The sequence below is a fragment of the Salvia splendens genome, chromosome 22 (genome assembly GCF_004379255.2).
Source record: "Salvia splendens isolate huo1 chromosome 22, SspV2, whole genome shotgun sequence".
Classification (NCBI taxonomy): domain Eukaryota; kingdom Viridiplantae; phylum Streptophyta; class Magnoliopsida; order Lamiales; family Lamiaceae; genus Salvia; species Salvia splendens.
In genome coordinates, this window is record NC_056053.1 from 14,028,684 (window position 1) to 14,049,803 (window position 21,120).

Consider the following 21,120-nt stretch of genomic DNA (forward strand, 5'->3'; position numbering starts at 1 on the left):
AGAATCCGCTAGATCACAAGGTCTAGGAACTCTGAAGATCTCATAAGTCTCAGTCGTTGGACACACAAATTCCGCATTCAAAACCCTCAACCTGCTATACTATGAATTAGTACAGGGAAGCAGGGATCGATCCCACGAAGATGGACGCGTAAGAAAGCATTTAGAAGACTCTGGAAAAGTGAATGGATGCTGCCACGCAAATTTGGGTTGAGGTGTAACTATTACTAGACTTAGGAAAAAAATCTAACACTAGACCTAGGAGACTGAAAACATCATGCAGACATCGAACATCCTTGTAACTACGAGATATCAAACTAACTTCCTAGACCGAGCAAACGACTACCTAATATAGCTAGACAAAATGCGAGTAAACAGTGTTGACTATTTTCCAGAAACAGCAAGTACGGAAGAAAAACTGCAAATAACAAACTAAGAATTTAACTAACAACGACGTTCATCTCATTACCTAAATCAAACGCGAACATGAAGAAAACAGAGCACATATCCAGATTCAAACAGAATGTAAAAGTTCGGACGTCTGAAACTTGCAATTACCCGGAAATAAAACAGATCTACATATACTAGACGGAATGAAACGAAAACACGAAAACTAGGCATCAAACTTCAACTACTCTGTTTCAGATCCACACGTCGGATGGTCAATCCACTCCGGATCCAAGCAATCCGATCCCATCTACAACCAAAATCAACTCAATAAACTCCAATTCAGCAAATCTATTCCGATCAACAACAATCCTCAACGATTCAACTCTAATTCAACAAGCAAACGCGAAAAGCATCCAATCGAGTAAATAACTACAAACTCAGAAATAAAACATCATCCATACTCAAATTAAACATTGCCATATCAGAAAATAGAAATTGCATTAATCACGATAAACTAATAGAAAAATAGAGCCGAGCTTCGAACAGCGAAGCTTGGTGAAATTCACGACTTCAAAATAAAACGAAAACAAATAATTGTATCTTCGCCCTCCGTGAGGACGGTGTTACCCAACAACAAACAGAAATTGAAAGCGAAATCCCCTATAAGTTCCCGGACATCCCCCTAAGTGTGTAGAAATAAGTGAGCTAAGAGAGCCAAAAACCAGCCAACCAAAAAAAGTCCTCCTCGTGAATTACACGCTCTCTCCCTTATATAGGTGAAGGTTTGATCTTCTAGAAGCCTTCACAGAAATCTCCATTCTGCCCTTCAGCTTCGTGATCTTCTCCATATAGTCATTTTCTCCACAATGCTCACTTTTATCGCCATTTCCCTTCGCTATGCAAACGTCCTTCTTTCTTCCTGGACCTAGCGAAACCTTCTACACACCTGGCTTAAAACATGTGTTAGACCCCGCAAATCCTTGAATTTAACCCCTTAATGAATGCATGAAATTAGCCTTATCAATAGGCTAGACGTATCAATAGTGGTTTCCATGTTAGGAAGTGATGGAGCGATTCTCCCACAACCTAAGGAACCTCGATTTATCATCGAAAGGACTTTGAGCTGCAAAGCCAGTACATGTCAAGAAACACTCAGCATCACTGAGTAGGAAGCCATATGACCATGTGTCACATGCTATAAATTTGTTCTTTCCTTCCCTCAAAAGATAAATGAATGTCAAAAAAATTTCAAATCTTCTAATATTGCCAACTGAATTTGTTTCATGTATATGACATGTGAATCTTATTCTGATTTTTTCCCATGCTTGTTTCTTAATGATCACTTTAAGCAATGGAAAAAAATGTTTAAATAAATCTCTAAAATTCAACATTCTGGTTTTGAGGCTACAATTTTTAAGGCAAAAATGTGGCATTTGATTTTGCGCTGTAGAATAACACTCCAACACCTTCTTATCTTCATATAATAGATTTAGCAAGTTTTTTATAGAACTTAACTATTAAGAAGACCGAAAATTAAAATAGAATGCCTTATTTCAAAGTCTCAACTAGTATATTTTTCTTAAGCGTTTACCTCTTAAGTCTAAATTAACCTAATCATTATATAAGACACGTAGTTAAATTATTACATAAAGGAGACTATCTCCATCATGTGTTCAAAGTCCAAGCCTTTGTAAACGTCAAAGAAATACTAAGCATGGACATTGTCAAACACACATTCTTAAATATTTTGTACATACCACAGACATATTACATTGATATATTTGAACCATTCTAAGCTAGTTTCATTTTCAAAAGATGGAGAATTTCATCTTCACCAAAATTGTGTGTGGACTATTCCTATTCATAATATCTTCACAACTCTCAGATTCTGCAGACACACTCCTCCCAAATCAAACAGTGGCCATGGGGGAGACTTTGGTGAGTCAAAACCAAGTTTTCGAGCTGCAATTCCTGAGCATCGGAAAATCAAGAAACACGTTTTTGGCCATACGGTATAAAACCACACCAGACGTAGTGGTTTGGGTTGCGAACCGAAATAATCCCATCACTGAGTCGCAAGGGGTCGTCTTCAGCGTTTCCAGCAACGGCACTCTTGTTATAAGCAGAAATGGAAGCGTTATCTGGTTTGCGAGTCCATCAAGGCCAGCATCACGTCCATTAGTACGCCTCCTGGATACGGGAAACCTGGTTGTTGTCGACCAAGAAGACACCTTATGGCAAGGTTTTGATCACCCAACTGATACCTTGTTGCCTGGAATGAAGCTCGTAGATGATCTTCACTCCGGTGTTGAGACGAACTTGACTTCTTGGAGAAGTTTGGACGATCCTTCCTCTGGAGAGTTTGTGTTCAGGGTCAAGAATCTTGGATTGCCTCAGTTGGTGATCCTCAATGGAGAAAAAACATTTTATCGATCCGGAACGTGGAATGGGCTTCAGTTTACCAGCATGCCATCCTCTCCTAGTTCAATTTTTCAACCTAATCTGAATTTCAGCAATCAGTGGTTGATATCCATCACCAGGCCTTATGACAGCTCACTTTTCACACGGCTGAGGCTCGATGCATCTGGCTTTGTCCAGCGGCCTACCATGAGCTCACGAAGAGACATGTGGACTAATGCCTACACCTACCCACCAGATAAATGTGAAGAGTACGGTTATTGTGGACCCCATGCAGTGTGCAGCATTGGTAGAGTGCAGAGATGCCAGTGTTTGAAGGGGTTTGAACCCGTGTCGCCAAATGATTGGGACCTTCAGGATTGGACCGGTGGATGTAGGAGATCCGAGCCGTTGGATTGTGAGGGCGGGGATGTTTTTTATGAGGTTAAAGGGGTGAAGTATCCTGATATGATCAAGTTTTGGTTGAACATGAGTATGAGCCTCAATGAATGCCGAGATGAGTGCTTGAGAAATTGCAACTGCACTGCGTATGCTAATGCATATGTTGCTAATGGAGGCAGTGGTTGCCTCGTGTGGCTCGGGGATCTCCTTGATATTAAACAATTTACTGGTGCGGATAGTAACCAGAACTTGTTTATTCGGCTGCCACATTCAGAACGAGGAGGTGGTACTACCGACGAGAAGGAGAAGAGGAGAAGGCCAATAAAAGTGGTAATGATTTCAGTTACATGTGGAGTTATCTCAGCAGGCTTTATTGTTGGAGTAATACTTTTAGTGACAAGAAGAAAGAGGCAGCCAGGTATGGATGCTCTGCTTAATTTTATGGTTAATGCATTGAATCTAAGAGTGATCAATTTTCTTTTCTTTTTGTTTAACAGCATCAGATTCAAAGATTAACAGCGAAGATCAGGAGTTGCAATTATTCAAGTTTCCGACTCTTATGGCTGCAACAAATGGCTTCTCTAGGGAGAACCTCATCGGGGAGGGAGGTTTCGGCCTTGTGTACAAGGTAACGTGCTACATCACGATATGAGTATGATCAGTTGTGTATTCTCTTACGCTAACATTGCTTAAGCAGGGGAAGTTATTTACGGAAGAAGAAATAGCAGTCAAAAGATTGTCAAGAACTTCACAACAAGGCCTCAAAGAGTTCAAGAACGAAGTCACGTTGATTGCAAAACTTCAGCATAGAAACCTCGTCAGACTTTTGGGATGCTGCATTGAAGGGGAAGAGAGACTGCTGGTATATGAATACCTGAAGAATAAAAGTCTCGACTATTTTGTTTTTGGTACAGTCTAAGATATATATCTCTGTTCGTTTTTGCATGTTTTTATATTTCGAATAGATTGGAGCATCCCATGTAGTTTTGAATTTATGCATTAATTGCAGATCAAAACCAAAGAAAACTATTGACATGGCCTAAGCGCTTCGACATAATCATGGGAATCGCCAGGGGGCTTCTATATCTTCATCAAGACTCCAGACTGAAGATTATCCATCGGGATCTAAAGACGAGCAATATTCTACTAGATGGAGATTTGAATCCGAAGATCTCAGACTTTGGATTAGCAAGAATTTTTGGAGAGGACCAATGCATTGCTAAAACAAAACGAGTTATTGGGACCTAGTAAGCTGTTTCATACAACATAGAATTATTTAACATTTTACGAGACGTTATGATTAATTAGTTTATGCAGTGGCTATATGGCTCCAGAATACGCTTTTGATGGGAAGTATTCAGTGAAATCTGACGTGTTTGCGCTGGGAGTGATATTGTTAGAGATTGTGAGTGGAAAGAAGAACAGAGGCTTCGACCACAATTATAGCCTTTTGGGACATGTAATCTGTCATCTATCATTCAATCAGCCTCCCGTTCTATATTACAGTATTAGAGAAGCTAACAAATACTTACTATATTTGGGCAGGCATGGCTGCTGTGGAAAGAAGGCAACATTCTAGACCTAATGGATGAATGTTTGAGCAATACATTGATTGCATCTCAAGTGAAAAGATGCATACACGTCGGGTTATTATGTGTTCAAAAATATGCAGAAGATAGGCCAGTCATGTCATCAATAGTTTCCATGTTAGGAAGTGAAAGTAATGGAGCAATTCTCCCAGATCCTAAAGAACCTGGATTTTTTGGCGAAAGGAGTCCGAGCTGTAGAACAGTTTCAAGCCAGGAAACAATTACCATCACGGAGTTAGAAGCCAGATGAGAAGAATATAGTTATTGCATGCTACAAACACCTATGTATGTGAATATTTTTATTGCTCTGTATTCAATCCATATAACAAGTGAGGATATGTTATAACTCATGGAGATTGAAACAGTAACAAATTTGAATTGAGCTAATCTTCATTGTTATTCTGAATATAGTAAATGTAACATCATATGAACTAATCATATAAATGTGGATAATCTTGATTAGACCTGGCGATTATTTCCTGGAAGTAGGTTCCTCCGTAGTATGCATGTTTTAGGATTTATTTGTTCTAAAGCATGATTTAAATTCAAGTTACGAGCATGATACATGTGATAATTGCGCGAATATAATTTGTCTACGTAATCTGCTAAAAAGATCAAATTCATGTGATCGTTTTTATTCATGCACGCTTCCGCTGCCAACCCCTTCAGAATGATGAATCACCCACCCTATCGTCACCACATCATTAAAGTCCTCATTACAATTTTGACTATATGATTTTTATAAGGTGTTTTGTTCCTCGTGGGCTGAAAGTCAAAATAGTACTACTAGTATTTCCTTAGTCTGGGTTGCAAACAGAAACAATCCCATCACTGGTTCAGGTTCAGGTTCAGGTTCAGGTTCAGGAGTAGTCTTGAAAGTGTCTGAACATGGAAATCTTTCTATAAGAGCATCCACAATGGCACCTACCGCACCGCCTAGCCGAGCGCCGGCACTAGGCGGTCGCTAGGCGAACCATTGGAGGAGCCGAAAACCGCCGAGCGGTTTTCCGGAAATCAATTTCGCCTAGCGCTAGGCGGTCAAAATCCGTTGGGCTATGCGCTGGGCGATCCGCTCGGCTCCATTGCAGCGCCCGGATCGCCCAGCGCATAGCCTAGCGGATTTTTTATTTTTTATTTTCGAAACACTATATATACGCGATTTGCACTTCATTTTCATTCGCACCACTTGTATTAACGAGTACTCTCTCTATCTTAATTTCTGTACAAGATCAACACCGAGAAATGGATCTGAACAACGAGCCTAGTTCAGGGACGAGCGGTTCTCAAACTCCCCCAATCCCCGTTGGAGGCGGATGGAATCAGATGCCCGGGTACTACAACATGTACCCGTGGCAGCAGAGGCTACCCGGGATGCCGACCAGAGGGAGTCCGCCGGGGGGTTCCCGGCGATGCGGGGTTGGGCACCCAATATGCAGATGATGCTGGGGTGGGCACCCAATATGCAGATGACACCCGGGGGAGGTTCGGCGACGCAGGGGACGCCGGGGGGTGTACCGGCGACGCAGGTGACGCGGGGGGACGTCTATCGCCCCAGTTTTGATTTTTTGACTGCTTCGTCGCACACATCGACCCCAATGGATGCGCAGTTCACGCCGAGCGGTTTTGATGATTTTACGTTGTCGGATTTGGGGTTTGATAGTCTCAGAGTTCTGGAAACTCCCGTTCAAACGGGGGGAGCCCCAAAGAAGAAGGGCAAGGGAAAGAAGGTCGGGGAGTCGTCGCAGCCGGGTGGGGATGACCCCACGGTACGGAGAAGGTGGACGGACGAGGAGAACGTTGCACTGTCAAAGGCGTGGGTGAGTGTTTGTGACGATCCTCTTGTTTCTAATAACCAGAGGATCGTCAACGTGTGGGGCAAGGTAGCAATAGCCTACCAGCTATTTTGCCCGGAGGAGAGGCCACACAACGGGGAGGATTGCCGGAAGGCGTGGAACCGAATCAGGGCTACCGTCTCCCGATTTTCGGATTTGTAAGCCAACGCCCTCCGCATGCAGAGTAGTGGCCAAACGGAGGACGACTGCAGGAGGATAGCGGAGAAAGCCTTCCCCTAGCCCGGGTTGTATAAGGACTTCACCTACTGGAACTGCTATCTTGTGCTGAACGACTCTGAGAAATTCTGAGTAGGTGTCGACGCTGGCTGGCCTAAGAAGCAACGATTGAACTATACCGGGGTTTTCAGCGGCAGCAGCGGTGGTTCCCACGACCTTCCCGAGACGGACCAGGTGCTCCCCAACCCTCGTTCGTTCGGCCGCCGACCTCGCCCCGCTGGGCAAAAGCGGGCGCAACGGGAGGCGAGGAGGGTCGCCGGGGGTTCCCAGGAGGTCCAGTCGGCATCCCCTTTTGACCGCCAGTCTACAGAGGATCTCAAGTACTTCGCGCGTCAACAAACGCGCCAGATGATGGTGAAGACGTTAGCCGAATGGCGAGCGGCGACAGACCCCCAGGAGAAGAGATTTCTCTTCACATTGCTCGAGAGCATGAATGACGATCTGCGTGGAAGCGGCAGCGGCGGTGGCAGCGGAGGCGGCTGTGACGGTGGCGACGGAGGCGGCGGTGGCGGTGGCGACGACGGAGGCGAGGGAGCGGGCGAGTGATTTTTTTTTAAGTAATGTACTTTTTGCGATTTTGAATGTAATTTTTTTATTAATGTACTTTTTTAAGATTTTTGTACTTTTTTTAAAAAATTAAAATAGTATTATTAATGTTTCCCGTATATGTCTCGTAAATTAAATTCCGTATATTGTGTTATTAGTGATGTGGCTATTGATGTGGCTGGGCTATTTATGATATGGCTAGGCTATGGATGGGCTATTTCTGATATGACAGGAGTATTTTTAGTATTGATGATGTGGCCGGAGAAGTTTGTGGCTAGGCTATAGCTGAGCTATAACCACTGTGGATGCTCTATGCAGAGGCAGAAGCGTTATCTGGTCGGGCAATCCATCAATTGTCGGATCAGATCCCGTCTTAAAGCTCCTGGATACCGGAAACCTGGTTGTAGTAGACTCGAAAAAGCAAGATTACATATGGCAGAGCTTTGACTACCCAACTGATAACTGGCTGCCAGGAATCAAGTTGGTGGATGATAGTGATGGTGGTGTGGAGACGTATTTGAGGTCGTGGAGAACTTCCGAGGATCCTTCGCCTGGAGAGTTTGTTTACAGGATTGAAAACCAGGGCTTGCCTCAGTTGGTGGTGTACAGACAGACCAAGAAGATGTTTCGAACAGGAAGCTGGAACGGGCTTGGTTTCAGTGGGCTTCTTCTCTTACCAAATGGCTCTATCACAAGCTTTTCTTTCAGAGATGAGAGGTTGATATCTATATCAAGGCCGGTCACCAGCTCAATTTTCTCAAGAACAACACTCGATCCATCGGGTTTGCTACAGAGATACAACATGAATGCAAGAGTAGATACTTGCGACGCGTATGGTAACTGTGGAGCATATGCTTTGTGCAGCACCAAGAAACCGCAGATGTGGCAGGGTTCGCTCCCAAGTCGCAGAATGATTGGGACATTCAAGATTGGTCGGGCGGATGCACTAGAACGAATTGCCCGAATGGAGATGATGGCTCTCTAGAAGTTAAAAGGGTTAAATACCCTGATATGTTGAGGACTTGGTTGAATACCAGCATGAGCCTCGAAGAATGCAAAGCCGAGTGCTTGAAAAACTGCAGCTGCACTGCTTGTGCTAATTCCTATATTACTAATGGAGGCAGTGGCTGTGTGATGTGGTTCGGGGATCTCATTGATATCAGAGAATTTCCTGAAGCAGACGATTACCAAAACACCTATGTCTGTCTACCGGCCTCTGAGCTAGGTAAATCTTTCCGTAACTTCTTTCTTGTTAGATTTTTATGTTCCTTTGAAAAATGAACTAAGAATGAGTGTTTGTTTTCTTTTCTAGCAGGTTCTGCCACCAAACGGAGAGGAAGAGACGAAAGAGGGAAAAAAGAGTGGTGCAGAAAAGCTTGTAGTAATATTTGTAGCTGCTTTTGGAGTTGTAATTCTTGCACTTTTAGGTGGGGGTGTGCTTTTTATCGTCAGACGGAGAAGAGAAGGTATTGTTTTTTTTTCCGGTCTATTAGCGTTCTTTAACGATGTGGGCAGTAACGCTTTACTTTTGGTCGATTACAGCATCAAAAAGTAACGACGAAGATATAGAACTGAAAATATTCAAGCTGGAAACTATTGTGGCTGCAACAAACAACTTCTCTTCGGAAAACATGGTCGGAGAAGGAGGTTTTGGCCCTGTATACAAGGTAACGAAGAACATGAAAGAACAGGGATTATAATAGTTTGGCATTCTGACCTTAACATGCATGAATGAGCAGGGGAGTTTGTCTGCAGAAGGAGAAATAGCTGTCAAGAGATTGTCGCGAACTTCACAACAAGGTGTTGAAGAGTTCAAGAATGAAGTCATCTTGATCTCTAAACATCAACATAGAAACCTCGTCAGGCTTTTGGGATGCTGCATTTGTGGAGAAGAAAGAATGCTGATTTACGAATACCTGGAGAATAAAAGCCTGGATCATTTCCTTTTTGGTTGATCTTAATGCAAATGTCTCTGTATTAAACTTGGCTAATTGCATTTCATAAAACTCACCGAGTAATGAAGCGCCTGCAGATCAAAACCGAAGGAAGCTTGTGACGTGGGCTATGCGTTTCGACATAATCATGGGGATTGCAAGGGGACTGCTATACCTCCACCAGGACTCCAGACTAATGATTATACACCGAGATCTCAAAACAAGCAACATCCTTCTGGACAAAGATCCGAAAGCGAAAATTTCAGATTTTGGTTTAGCAAGAATTTTGGGAGAGGAACAAACTATTGCTAGAACAAGACGAGTTGTTGGGACATAGTAAGCTAATCTTACTTTTAAGAAAGGATTCGGTTAACTTGTATGAGTTGTTATTACTGATAAGTTGATACGAGTAGCCCCGACGCAGAGGAAGCAACTCAACGGGAGGCGGAAGAACACGAAGCTGTGCCCGAAGCATCACCGGCGCCGCAGAGCAAGAAGAAGGTAGCAGCCGCGACTAGGACTCTGAGACCGCGGGATAAGATCAAGGCTCCGACAAAGTTCACGAAGTAGTTACGTTTTGCTATAGTTTGTTTCTTTTTATTTTTGGGAATTATTTTTGTTATTTTAATTATATTTGCGTCGGGCGATTTATAAGCCCCGTTCGGGTTTTCTTAGTTGGTTCTTTCCCGAACGTATTAGGATAGGTCGAACCAACCCTAGGGTTTTAGTATAAATAGAGCCAATATGTCATCTTTGAAATCTATCTATGAAATACACGACATTGGCTCAATTGATTGCCCAACAAGAAACACTCAAACTCGCTGCTGACGAGGTTTAAATCTCGCGCCCAGCACTCTACCGCCGACGTCTTCGCCGACCCGCTATCGTGGGCGCTCGACGGCTTCGGCCACCGTTTCTTGTTCGCGAAGAATTCGATCGTAAGGAGGAATACCCTTAACATAAGTTTATGCAGCGGCTATATGGCTCCAGAATACGCGGTTTATGGGAAGTATTCGGTGAAATCTGATGTGTTTGCACTGGGAGTGATATTGTTAGAGATTGTGAGCGGAAGGAAGAACCGAGGCTATGACCAAATTGACGACCACCATAGCCTTTCGGGACATGTAATTTCATTGTCATTGAATTAACCATTTTGTATCCGAAGGACTAAACCAATGCATTTATGCAGGCATGGTTCCTGTGGAGAGAGGACAGAATCCGGGAGCTAATGGATGAATGTTTGAGCAATACTTTCATCGAATCTCAAGTGAAGAGATGCATACATGTCGGACTATTATGCGTTAAAAAATTTGCAGAGGATAGATAGGCCTGTCATGTGATCAGTGGTTTTCATGCAAGGAAACGACGAAGCTATTATCCCCGATCCTAAAGAACCTGGGTTTTTTCCGGAAAAGAGTTCGAGCTTCGACACAAGTGCGTGCACCATCACTGATGTTGAGGCCAGATGAAGAATGCTATGCAATCCATTTTTTATGTCTGCGGAACCAAAACAAACAATATCAGAGTTTTTCAGTATATGTGACTTGGTTTCATCATTATTCATTTGTACAGTAGAAAAACATACAAAATGTTTTTACCTCAATCACAATGGTTTGTAGATAAATCATGGAGTCCACTATCTCAAGTCTCAACTGATCCACATCTTAAAGAATGCAAAAAAGACATTCTGATTCATTCCATCTTCTAGAATTTGACTGATTGGACAATTTATTGCTGAACAACTGTTCCAAGTCGTTGGACTGATGTCGCTATCAACAATGGAAAAATTATGGAATCAAAGTAAGAAATGGGAAAAGGAAAAAGTTAACCTATTAGACTTTTCATTACATTTCATGATTTATGTACAATCATCCGCGGCCAGAAGAACATACATGTAATCCGATTCTAAGATGACTCTCTGCTTTTTCACAACAATCCTCTGCGCCCTGCTTCACTCTGCCCCCTTTCTTAGTTTAACTGTTGGGGCAGTTTATGATCACATACTTTTCCCAAATCAAACACTTGTTATTGGGCAGACTCTGGTTTCTTCAAACCATGTTTTTGAAATGGGATTTTTCTCACCCGGGAAGTCCTCAAATAGATTCTTGGGAATATGGTACAACAACACACCAGATGTTGTAGCCTGGGTTGCAAATAGAAACCATCCCATCCCTGCCCACCAAACACCTTTTTTTATGATATCTGGAAATGGAAGTCTTGTTATTAGCAGTGGCGAAAGCATTATCTGGTTAGCGAATTCATCAGGGATTCCAACAAATATTAATCCAGTTTTGCAGCTCCTGGATTCTGGAAACTTGGTTCTTGTAGACAACATGGCAGAAGGCGGCTACCTATGGCAGAGTTTTGATCATCCAACTGACACTTTATTGCAAGGGATGCAATTAGTTGATGATGCAGATTCGGGGGTCGAGAAATATTTGACCTCTTGGAGAAATGCCGATGACCCTTCTCCTGGAGATTACATATTAAGAATGGAAAACAATGGCTTGCCTGATGTTGTAGAGCTGAGAGGGACAACGAAGAGATACCGGCTGGGACAGTGGAACGGTTTATATTTTGGTGGCGGTCCACGCTTTCCCAATGCCATGTACAATGTTTCTGTGGTGTTCAGACAAGAGAGGATGATATCTGTGGAATACGGCAGCCCGGCTGTCACAAGAATAACTCTGGATCCATCTGGTACAATGACACGCCATACGCTCAATGCTCAGAGACACAAATGGAATCGTGCCTTTACAGTTCCTCAAGATACATGCGACGAATATGGTATATGTGGTCCTAATGGAATCTGCAAATCCAGAACTAACAGCCCAATTAGATGTCAGTGTTTCAAGGGATTTGCTCCTAAGTTTCAAAGTTACTGGGACCTTCAGGATTGGTCGGGTGGTTGCACTAGAATTAAGCCGTTGAATTGCTACGGTGGAGATGGATTTGTAAAGGTTGGAGGGGTGAAATATCCTGACATGTTGAGTTTTTGGTTGAACAGAAATATGAGCCTTAGTGAGTGTAAAGCTGAGTGCTTGAAAAACTGCAGTTGCACTGCGTATGCGAATCCATTCATTACTAATGGAGGAAGCGGCTGTTTGATGTGGTTCAATGAACTCATTGACACCAAGGAACTTTCTGCAGCAGATAGCAAGCAGAACATCTATATCCGCATGCCAGTTTCTGAACTAGGTATCATCACCATTTCTAACTCTTATTCCTATAGATGGAAATAATATTGGCTGCTGAATTTCTCTGTAGATTTGAGCACAGGTTTAGAGGATGAGAAGGAGAATAAAAGGCCTATGAAGTTAATACTGATATCAATGGCTTCTGGTGTTTTCATCTCGGCCTTTATCAATGGAGGCATACTTTTTATGGCAAGACTAAAGAGGCAAGGTAACAATTCATATTCTGCAGTGAACTTCTCTGAAAATATGATATAATCTGTTCATAATGCAAACCAATATTGGAGCTAAAAGTGAAGCACATTTATCTTTCCCACACTTTGTTGCAGTAAAAAGTAAAAATGAGGACCTAGAATTAACTGTCATCAAAATGGAGACTATTGTGCAAGCAACAAATAATTTCTCAACGGAAAACATGATTGGGGTTGGAGGATTTGGTCCTGTTTACAAGGTAATATACTAAATGAGAGTTTTGAAGTTAAACAAAAACACATGAATACTTTATTTGCCAACAAACAACTTGCATAAGCAGGGGAACATGCCATCTGGAGAAGAAATCGCTGTCAAAAGATTGTCAAGATCCTCACACCAAGGTCTTGAAGAGTTCAGAAATGAAGTTATGGTGATTGCAAAACTCCAACACAAAAACCTCGTCAAACTTTTAGGATGTTGCATTGAAGAAGACGAGAGGATGCTAATATACGAATACCTAGAGAATAAAAGCCTTGATCTTCTTGTTTTTGGTACTCAGATTTATCCTTTACTTGTTTATTTAAATGCCATAGCTGCATCCGACATGCATTATGACAAAGAGACTAACATATCCACTGTGGACATTGGTGTTCAATCATTCACAGATGATGGTCGGAAAACAGTTTTGACATGGCCTATGCGTTATGACATTATTATGGGGATTGCAAGGGGACTGCTATATCTCCATCATGATTCCAGATTAAAGATTATTCATAGGGATCTAAAAACGAGCAATATTTTACTGGACAGACATTTAACTCCGAAAATTTCAGATTTTGGGCTAGCCAGAATTTTCGAAGAGGATCAGGCTCTAGCTCGAACAAAAAGGGTTATAGGGACATTGTAAGTTTAGTTTATATAACTAAATATACTCCAATATTTCCTATGTTGATAAATAATATTATGCAGTGGATACATGGCTCCTGAGTATGCAATTGATGGGAAATACTCAGTGAAATCTGACATCTTTGGTCTTGGAGTGGTTTTGCTGGAGATTATTAGTGGAAAAAAGAACAGAGGGTATGAAGACACCAATCACAATGTTAACCTGTTGGGCCATGTATGCAAATACTACTTTGATTCCATTTTTATTCATATGTCAAAAAACTGAGGTTGTTATTATTGTGGTGTGGTAGGCATGGTTGCTTTGGAAAGAAAACAAGTGTTTGGAGTTGATGGATGGATGTTTGAGGAAGACATTTAGGGAGTGTGAAGTGAAGAGATGCATTCAAGTGGGGTTATTATGCGTTCAAAAATATGCGGATGATAGGCCTATCATGTCATTAGTAGTGTCAATGTTAGGATCTAATGCCGCAGTTTTGCCTGAACCAAAAGAGCCTGGATTTTTTATTCAAAGAAGTTCAAGCCCACCCGGAAGTTCTACATCACCAAGTTTTAAGTCAGAGAATACAATCACTATTACAGACTTGGAGGCCAGATGAGATCCCCAGTGTCTTCTGCTCTCTATCTATCTTTTTCTTTATCTATTTGAGTGGGGGAGAGATTTCTGGTGACTCAGAAATTTGCAATCTTTATTTTATGTATACATTTGTATATAAATGGGTAATGGATTTGTTAATTAAGGATATTAGATGCTGATTATGCTAATTCTAAGTCTGATAGAAAGTCTACTTCTTGATATTGCATCTATTTGGGAGGAAACTTGGTAACTTGGCGAAGTAAGAAACATCATACTGCTGCGAGATCGTCTCTCGAGGCTGAGTATAGAGCTATTGTTAGGTTTGGTATACTGAAAAACATGTTTCGAGCACGAATAGAATCTTGCTTGTATACGAAAAACTCTATAATACACTTTTAACCCGATTCAGTATTATTCGAGCAATTTCACATGAAGAATCACTAATATTATTACATTGTGCTTGCTTGTGCATTTATAAAATGTTTTACAAACATTTAAATGTATAAGAAGCAAACAAAGTCTAAGTCCACTTTAAGGTAACACGGTCTGTTCTGAACAAAGAAAAATAAGAATTTCACAACCCAGATAGGCTTAAACTACCTATCGTGAAAGGTTACAATATCAGTCCGCATATTTCTAAGCCTTACTGAAATAAGATGACATTGGTGTGGTATAGCACTGAATGGATCTAACAGCAAGACATGTCTTCATGCTATCTACTGGAAGATTAGGTCTTAATAAATAACTATTTATTAATCAACATACGTTAGCATTGAGCATACGATATTGATTATGCACTACTTTGACTTATCAAATGGTGTGGGTTTTTCGCAACCCAATAATCCTGATATATTGGGTAGTGATAATTAATATCTAGCGGTGCAAGAATTGCTATTATGTTGAATCGCGCGCCGGTGAGTCTGGTTTGATAATGTCCTCAAGAGGAGCTCAAACAAGGTTTTATTATTCGGAAACTGGCCAGTTGGAATTTAATTATCCCATGAATAATAAATAAGTGTTTCTTGATACGTCCGCTCTTGGAAATAATAAGATGTTAATTAATTAAGTCCATATCAGACTTCAATTAATTAATGGAAATTTATATCTTAAGCACGAGAAATAATCATTTAAACAAGGAAGCCCGAATTACTTATAATTTCAAATTTGGATGGGCAGTGCAACATTACTTCTGTAGTGGCTGCTCGTAATATTCTAATGTAAGCGTGTATTAAATTGTGGATTCAATTTAATTAGTAAAAAGCTAATTGGGGGAGACCATATCCAAAACCTTTCATAGATCCCTAATTGGACCCAATATGTAACTTAATATAAATATGAGAATAAAGGAGACAAAACCACTACTTAATTTTTGTGAAAATTTCGTCCATTCCAATACAGAGTAGGGGACGAAAATTTCTTCAGCTCTCCTCCATGAGACTTTTCTGTCTTCTTTATTCGAGTCCAAGTATTTTGATAAGATCAGCCTACCTTGATATCGGAATACAGTTCGGGAACCAATCAGAAGATCCGTGGTCTAGTATTGAAGATCATCACGTGGAGAAGGCGCAAGCAATCGACGATTCTTTGGAGAATCAAATCGGCAACTATAAACCGTAGTATTCATGTTTAGGATTTACTTTCTTTAAGCTTGAATTATTTGCGTTCTAGCATGCAATTATCTGTTTAACATGTGAATTGATTAATCGCATAATTGGTCAATCCTTATCTGATTTATTTGTTATGTACAAGTCTTCCACTGTGCAAGGGGCACCAAACCCCAACAGCTATGGCTCATACTGCTACTGAGATGATTGGAGTCAAGAATGAGAATTAACAATGAACCTTTACCGATGCATTGGGATAACCAAGCTGCAATCTATATTGCGAATAATCCGGTTTTTCATGAGAGGACTAAACATATTGAAGTTGATTGTCATTTCATTCGAGAGTGTGTTTTGAATCAGAAAATTACTAGGTTGACAGATCTGTAGGGTACCAGCTGAAAAGGTAGAAAAAGTAAAGGACAAAAGCAAAAGTAACTAAAAAAGTAAAAGTGGTCCCAAACTTGGATGTGGGTGTTATCTTCTTCAACATGAATAAACTCAGATCAACAATCTCAGATTTCATGAACGAGAAACACAGATTAACAAACTTCACAGCTCAGATCTACAATTAAAACTTCGAATCAAAAGATCACTGAAACTGCAATTATGCTTACTGGTCAACATGCAGGGTGGCAGAAACCACGTAAACTGGGTTTTCACACTTAACTAATTCAGATAAAAATTCTAACAGCTATCTAGACTTGCAAACTCAGAGAGATTAACTACAGAAGTTAAAACATGCGATTCCACACTGGAAATTACCGTAACAGCTAGATCTAAGCTATCTAGGCAGAAAGAAGCGAAAACAAACATGAACCGATGCTGGAAAACAACTTCATAGCATTTAGAAAACGTTTGGATCACAACCAAGACTTCAAAATAAGCAAAATACTGGAAATGCGAAAGATCCAACGTAGAGAAAACAAACAAGATTAACTAGAAAGCAAATAAAGATTATTTTTGCCACTCCGGGCGATGGAACTGCTAACTACGATCGTGCTGACTGGAACGAGAGAATGGAACTCCGGCGAACTGATGATTTTCAAGTGACCATGGCTGTGGCGAGGAACGAGAATTACGAAGGATAATGCTGAAGGAGGGATCTACCGAAGAGAAATTGCTAACTAAGCGTAGGAGTTAACTAACTAATTTCTCCTTTTCTCTCCAAGTGGCTTCCTTTTATAGGGAGGCCTCCCTTGATTTTTAGGGTAGACTTCGAACATGAAATGACTCTTTTGCCCCCTTGCTTGCTGCTGATCTTCCCAGCTATCCTTCTTCTCCATCTCGAGCCTTTTTGGCATGCATACTGGTCAGGATAACAACATCCTGACGCCCTTTTCGCCTGAAGTATCCGAAGCTTTGCCTACTGGATAGAACACTTACTGGCTAGAACACTTCCCTGCACACTTTAGCAACTGTTTTTGCAGAATATATACCAATTATGCACATTATACTGACCAGTAACCAAGGCCTAGAATACGACTTATCAAACTGCTCACACTTACCACATGCTTGTCCTCAAGCGTGAAGAACAAACAAAAAGAAGTAAGTCGAATTCTAGCCTGGTTACTCCCCTGCCCGACTCTATCCTACCCTAGACTCTAACTATGACGCGAAGAAAAACACATAACAAAGAGAAACACATAAAAGAAAACTAAAACACTTAGACACATTAACACAGTAATTGGGCTATATTTTCAACCATCCCTCCCCTCGGGATCAGGTGCAATCCGGCCTTAGACAGCCTTGAACTTCCGCCGCCCCCCCTTTCTCTCCCAGTCAGTATATCCGCTCGTCAAGATCGCCCAAACTCTCGGCCAAACACTAGGTTCACTCAGTCACTCATACCTTCACCGGGAATGTTAGGACTGCATTCTCTCATATTGCTCGACCACAATTGCTTCGGACTTAGATTTCACGTGCAGCTACTGAAGGGCTTAAAGGCTTGAAACGGGGCTATTGGTTTATAGTGTTTTGGGTGGATGTTCCTAAGGCTCTAAGGTTCAAAAACTTCTATTTTATTTGATGTGGGGGGACTGTGTGCATTTGGGCTCTTGGTTGTTGCTTCTCTTGGCTGACGCTTCTGGCTTTGATCTCCAACTGGTCAGTAGCTTCTTGTGGCTTTGCCACCCTTATTCCTTCTCTTTCTTTTTTGTGGTCAAGTTTTTCTGACCATTTTTCTTCATATTCTTCTCTTTTTTTTTCTTTGTGGCTTCGCCACCCTTATTCCTTCTTTTTTTGCGACTTGGGATGACTCCCTGGTCGATTTTCTTCCTTGGGCCTTCAATCACTCTTGCCCAGTTGGATTCTGCTTTCTTGTACACCTTCTGGCCAGTTTCCTTCTTGCCAGTTTCCTTCTTGCCTTATGCCTTGCACACACAATTCCAGGGGCTAGGGGTTATGTCTGGGTATGTGTATGGCTAGAAAGTGGGGTTCTAAGGGTTGGAAAATAATTTTTTTTAGGGGGGGGGTTCTTACTGTCTTCAGTGTTGCTACACGCAGTCACTTCACCCTAGGCACCTTGTGGCAGCCACTCTTTTCTTTTCTGAATTAGTGGAAAGTGGTTCCACTTTAGGCTTTTAGCTCACATTTAAAGAGGGCTTTTGTGTTTTGGCTCTAAGTGTGGGCTTTTCTCTCATACTCGCATCATCCATACTGACTAGGAGATACTAAGGGGGGTGGTTTCCATTTTCCAGCATGTTTTATCTCCCTCAATTCCCCTCACCGTCAGCTCAAGCCAGTTGAGTTTTAAGCCCAATCAAATAAAAACTAGACCTAGACACTACGCAAACACTTAAACACAGATAACACATATGCACAAATGTCATACTGGCCAGTGCATTCCCCCTCCCAGTTCACAATGTCTGTCCTCAGATGGGGCTGTGAAGTGGAAAAAGGTAATGGCCAGTATGGTTGACGCACAGAAATACCAAAACACAACAAAACATACTTATACTAAAAGCTTCTCACACTTAGACTATATAATAGGCTAAGTGAGAGAGTTTAAAAAATCTAAACAGAAACCAACAAAATGAAACATGTATATACAACAAACTCCTCACACTTAGACTATAAATAGGCTAAGTGTGAGTTGACCTGCATACAAGAAAGGAAAATAGAAAATACACAAACACATGGGCCAAAAATAGCAAACCCTTTACTTCTCACACTTAGACTATTGCGTAGGCTAAGTGTTATGAAAGGGGTTTGCGCACGTACTACACAGATTATACTACCTAAAAAAAACACAATTAAAATACGAAAAACTAAAAACTGAAAATAAAAAGAAAACTAACTGGTCAGGTGGGGTGGTGGTCACTTGTTCCTCCTGCTCCTTCGCGGGGCAGGTTGTGTGCAGGTGGTTCTTCCGGTTGCTCCTCCTCATTCTCGGACTGCTTGTTCCCAGATTCTGCCGACTCTTCGGCGTCTCCTTCCTCTTGTTCCGCCTCTTCTTTCTGCTCTGCTTTTTTCGTCTCGGTTAATACCTCCTCTGATACTCGTGGTTCATTAGTTCGGCCTCCATGGCCACTCGGTCCAGATTCACGGACCAACTTCCCGATTCCCAACTCTTTCAAGATTCCTTCCATCACAGTTGCCAAACGGCTTAACTCCGCTCTTGCTCTTCGATTCTCTTCCGCCAACTCTTCCACTACCTTCTCTAGCCTTTCCTGTCTCTGCTCCTGATCTTGTGTTCCCGCATGTGCTGCAGACCTCCCAGTCGGTATAGCTTCTTCTCCCATTGCGTAGAAACGTGGTACGCCCTGCCTCATGTAAGCGGTGTTCGTTCGGACGAACAAAGGTGTATCAAAGAGACCAGGAGGATCCACCATGATCTGGTCGGATAAGTCTTCGGCCTCCGTCATGATGATTTTGTTTCTGACGAACACTCCCAAGATATGGCAGAGAGTGAGGTTTCTCGCTGGGTGGGTGAAAGAGCACAGCGGTGCGTAGGTGTCGTTCAAGCAAGGATATATCCTACTGGTCAGGATAGAGATCCTAACTAAGCCTAGACCCTGGTTTCAAAGATTCCTCAACCCACTTCTACTGGCTAGTATAGTGGACGTAAGGGTCGAATCCCACAGAGATGGTGCGTTTAAACTACCGCGGTGATATTTGGAAAGGTTTGGTTAGCTACCACGCTTGGGTTGAGTCTCTACCTAGACGGGAAATTAAGATGGTGTCCTACTGACTAGGAAGGGTGAATGGTGGTCGACATGTAGTGGTGTACGTGGAATTATGGTGGATGCGGTGTAACAGAAAATATTCGAAAAGTACTAGGTTTCTATAAAAGGCTAAACAGAAAAGCAGAGAATAAGTGGTAGTTGTGGTGACTAGGCTGACAGATCTGCAGGGTGTACTAAAGGTGAAGGACAAAAAACAAAAAGCATCTAAAAAGCAAAGTGGTCCCAAACTTGGATATGGACATCATCTTCTTAAACAAACACAAACTAAAATCAGAAAAAACAAACCAGATTCAGCACCATAAAAACACAGATTAATAACTCACGAACAAAGATCTACAATCAAAAATTCCAAATCAAAAATCAAACATCGAAACTGAAATCCCGCCTACTGATCAGCATGGAAGAAGACAAGAAACACATAACTGCACCTTGCATGAAACAAACCTATATGAAATAAAAGTAAACAGATTATGCTAACTAGAAGAAATAAACTACTAACTGGAAACACATGATTCGATACTCAAAACGACCAGAAACTCTAGATCTAACTAACTAGGCAGAAAAGAAAGAAAGCAGCTCGACAAACTGAACAGAAATCAACTTCATAGCATTAAACATTGTTCGGATCTTCAACAAAATACTTCAAAGCAGTGAAATTCAAAAGCAGCAAAGATCCAACGTAAGGAAAATGCAAGTAAATTAAACTACGGAAGCGAAATAAAAGTGTTTTGCCACTCCGGGCGATGGAACTCCTAAACTATGATCTGGCTGGCTGGAATAAGGATGACTGGTACTCCGGGAACATCTGGGCGTCAGGTGATCATGGCCGCGGCGAGGCAAGAAGCGGGACACGGCTGAAAGACTGGTATTACCGAGAGAACTCTCTACCTAAAGATGGTGGTGAATGAGTGAATGTGTATATCTTCTCTCTCCTTCTTGGCTTCCTTTTATAGGGAGGTTTACCCTTGATTTTAGGGTAAATCCTCATTGCAAGTTGACTTCTTTGCCCTCAATTGTGGGTAATCCGTCCCAGCTATCCGTCTTCTCCATCTCAAGCCGTTTCAGCACGAATACTGATCAGTATGAGATCATGCTGGCGCCCTTTTTCACCTGAACATTCCGAAACTTCCCTACTGGCTAGA

General features: G+C 41.8%; 3 protein-coding genes across 4 annotated transcripts; all 3 read left to right on the forward strand.

Moving 5' to 3' along the window:
- The first annotated feature begins 2,188 nt into the window (after positions 1-2,188).
- On the forward strand, positions 2,189-5,162 carry LOC121786350 (G-type lectin S-receptor-like serine/threonine-protein kinase At4g27290). The gene is made up of 6 exons (XM_042184967.1): positions 2,189-3,604; positions 3,684-3,814; positions 3,884-4,094; positions 4,196-4,433; positions 4,504-4,645; positions 4,732-5,162. The coding sequence occupies exons 1-6, from the start codon at positions 2,203-2,205 to the stop codon at positions 5,023-5,025; spliced, it is 2,418 nt and encodes an 805-aa protein (XP_042040901.1). The 5' UTR covers positions 2,189-2,202; the 3' UTR covers positions 5,026-5,162.
- Positions 5,163-7,195: 2,033 nt separating this feature from the next.
- LOC121786758 (G-type lectin S-receptor-like serine/threonine-protein kinase At4g27290) lies at positions 7,196-10,651 on the forward strand. Its single transcript, XM_042185383.1, has 9 exons — positions 7,196-7,206; positions 7,709-8,204; positions 8,255-8,590; positions 8,706-8,856; positions 8,933-9,057; positions 9,130-9,340; positions 9,423-9,660; positions 10,298-10,448; positions 10,514-10,651. The coding sequence occupies exons 1-9, from the start codon at positions 7,196-7,198 to the stop codon at positions 10,649-10,651; spliced, it is 1,857 nt and encodes a 618-aa protein (XP_042041317.1).
- A 536-nt stretch (positions 10,652-11,187) lies between these two features.
- Positions 11,188-14,353, forward strand: LOC121786348 (G-type lectin S-receptor-like serine/threonine-protein kinase At4g27290). Of its 2 annotated transcripts, none has more exons than XM_042184963.1 (7): positions 11,188-12,522; positions 12,592-12,729; positions 12,848-12,969; positions 13,051-13,261; positions 13,376-13,613; positions 13,680-13,830; positions 13,907-14,353. In XM_042184963.1, exons 1-7 carry the CDS (start codon positions 11,235-11,237, stop codon positions 14,210-14,212), a joined length of 2,454 nt encoding a protein of 817 aa, XP_042040897.1. In that variant the 5' UTR covers positions 11,188-11,234; the 3' UTR covers positions 14,213-14,353. The 2 variants fall into 2 exon arrangements, with proteins under 2 accessions (XP_042040897.1, XP_042040898.1); XM_042184964.1 differs by having other exon boundaries at positions 13,680-13,790; positions 13,907-14,088.
- Positions 14,354-21,120: the final 6,767 nt, after the last annotated feature.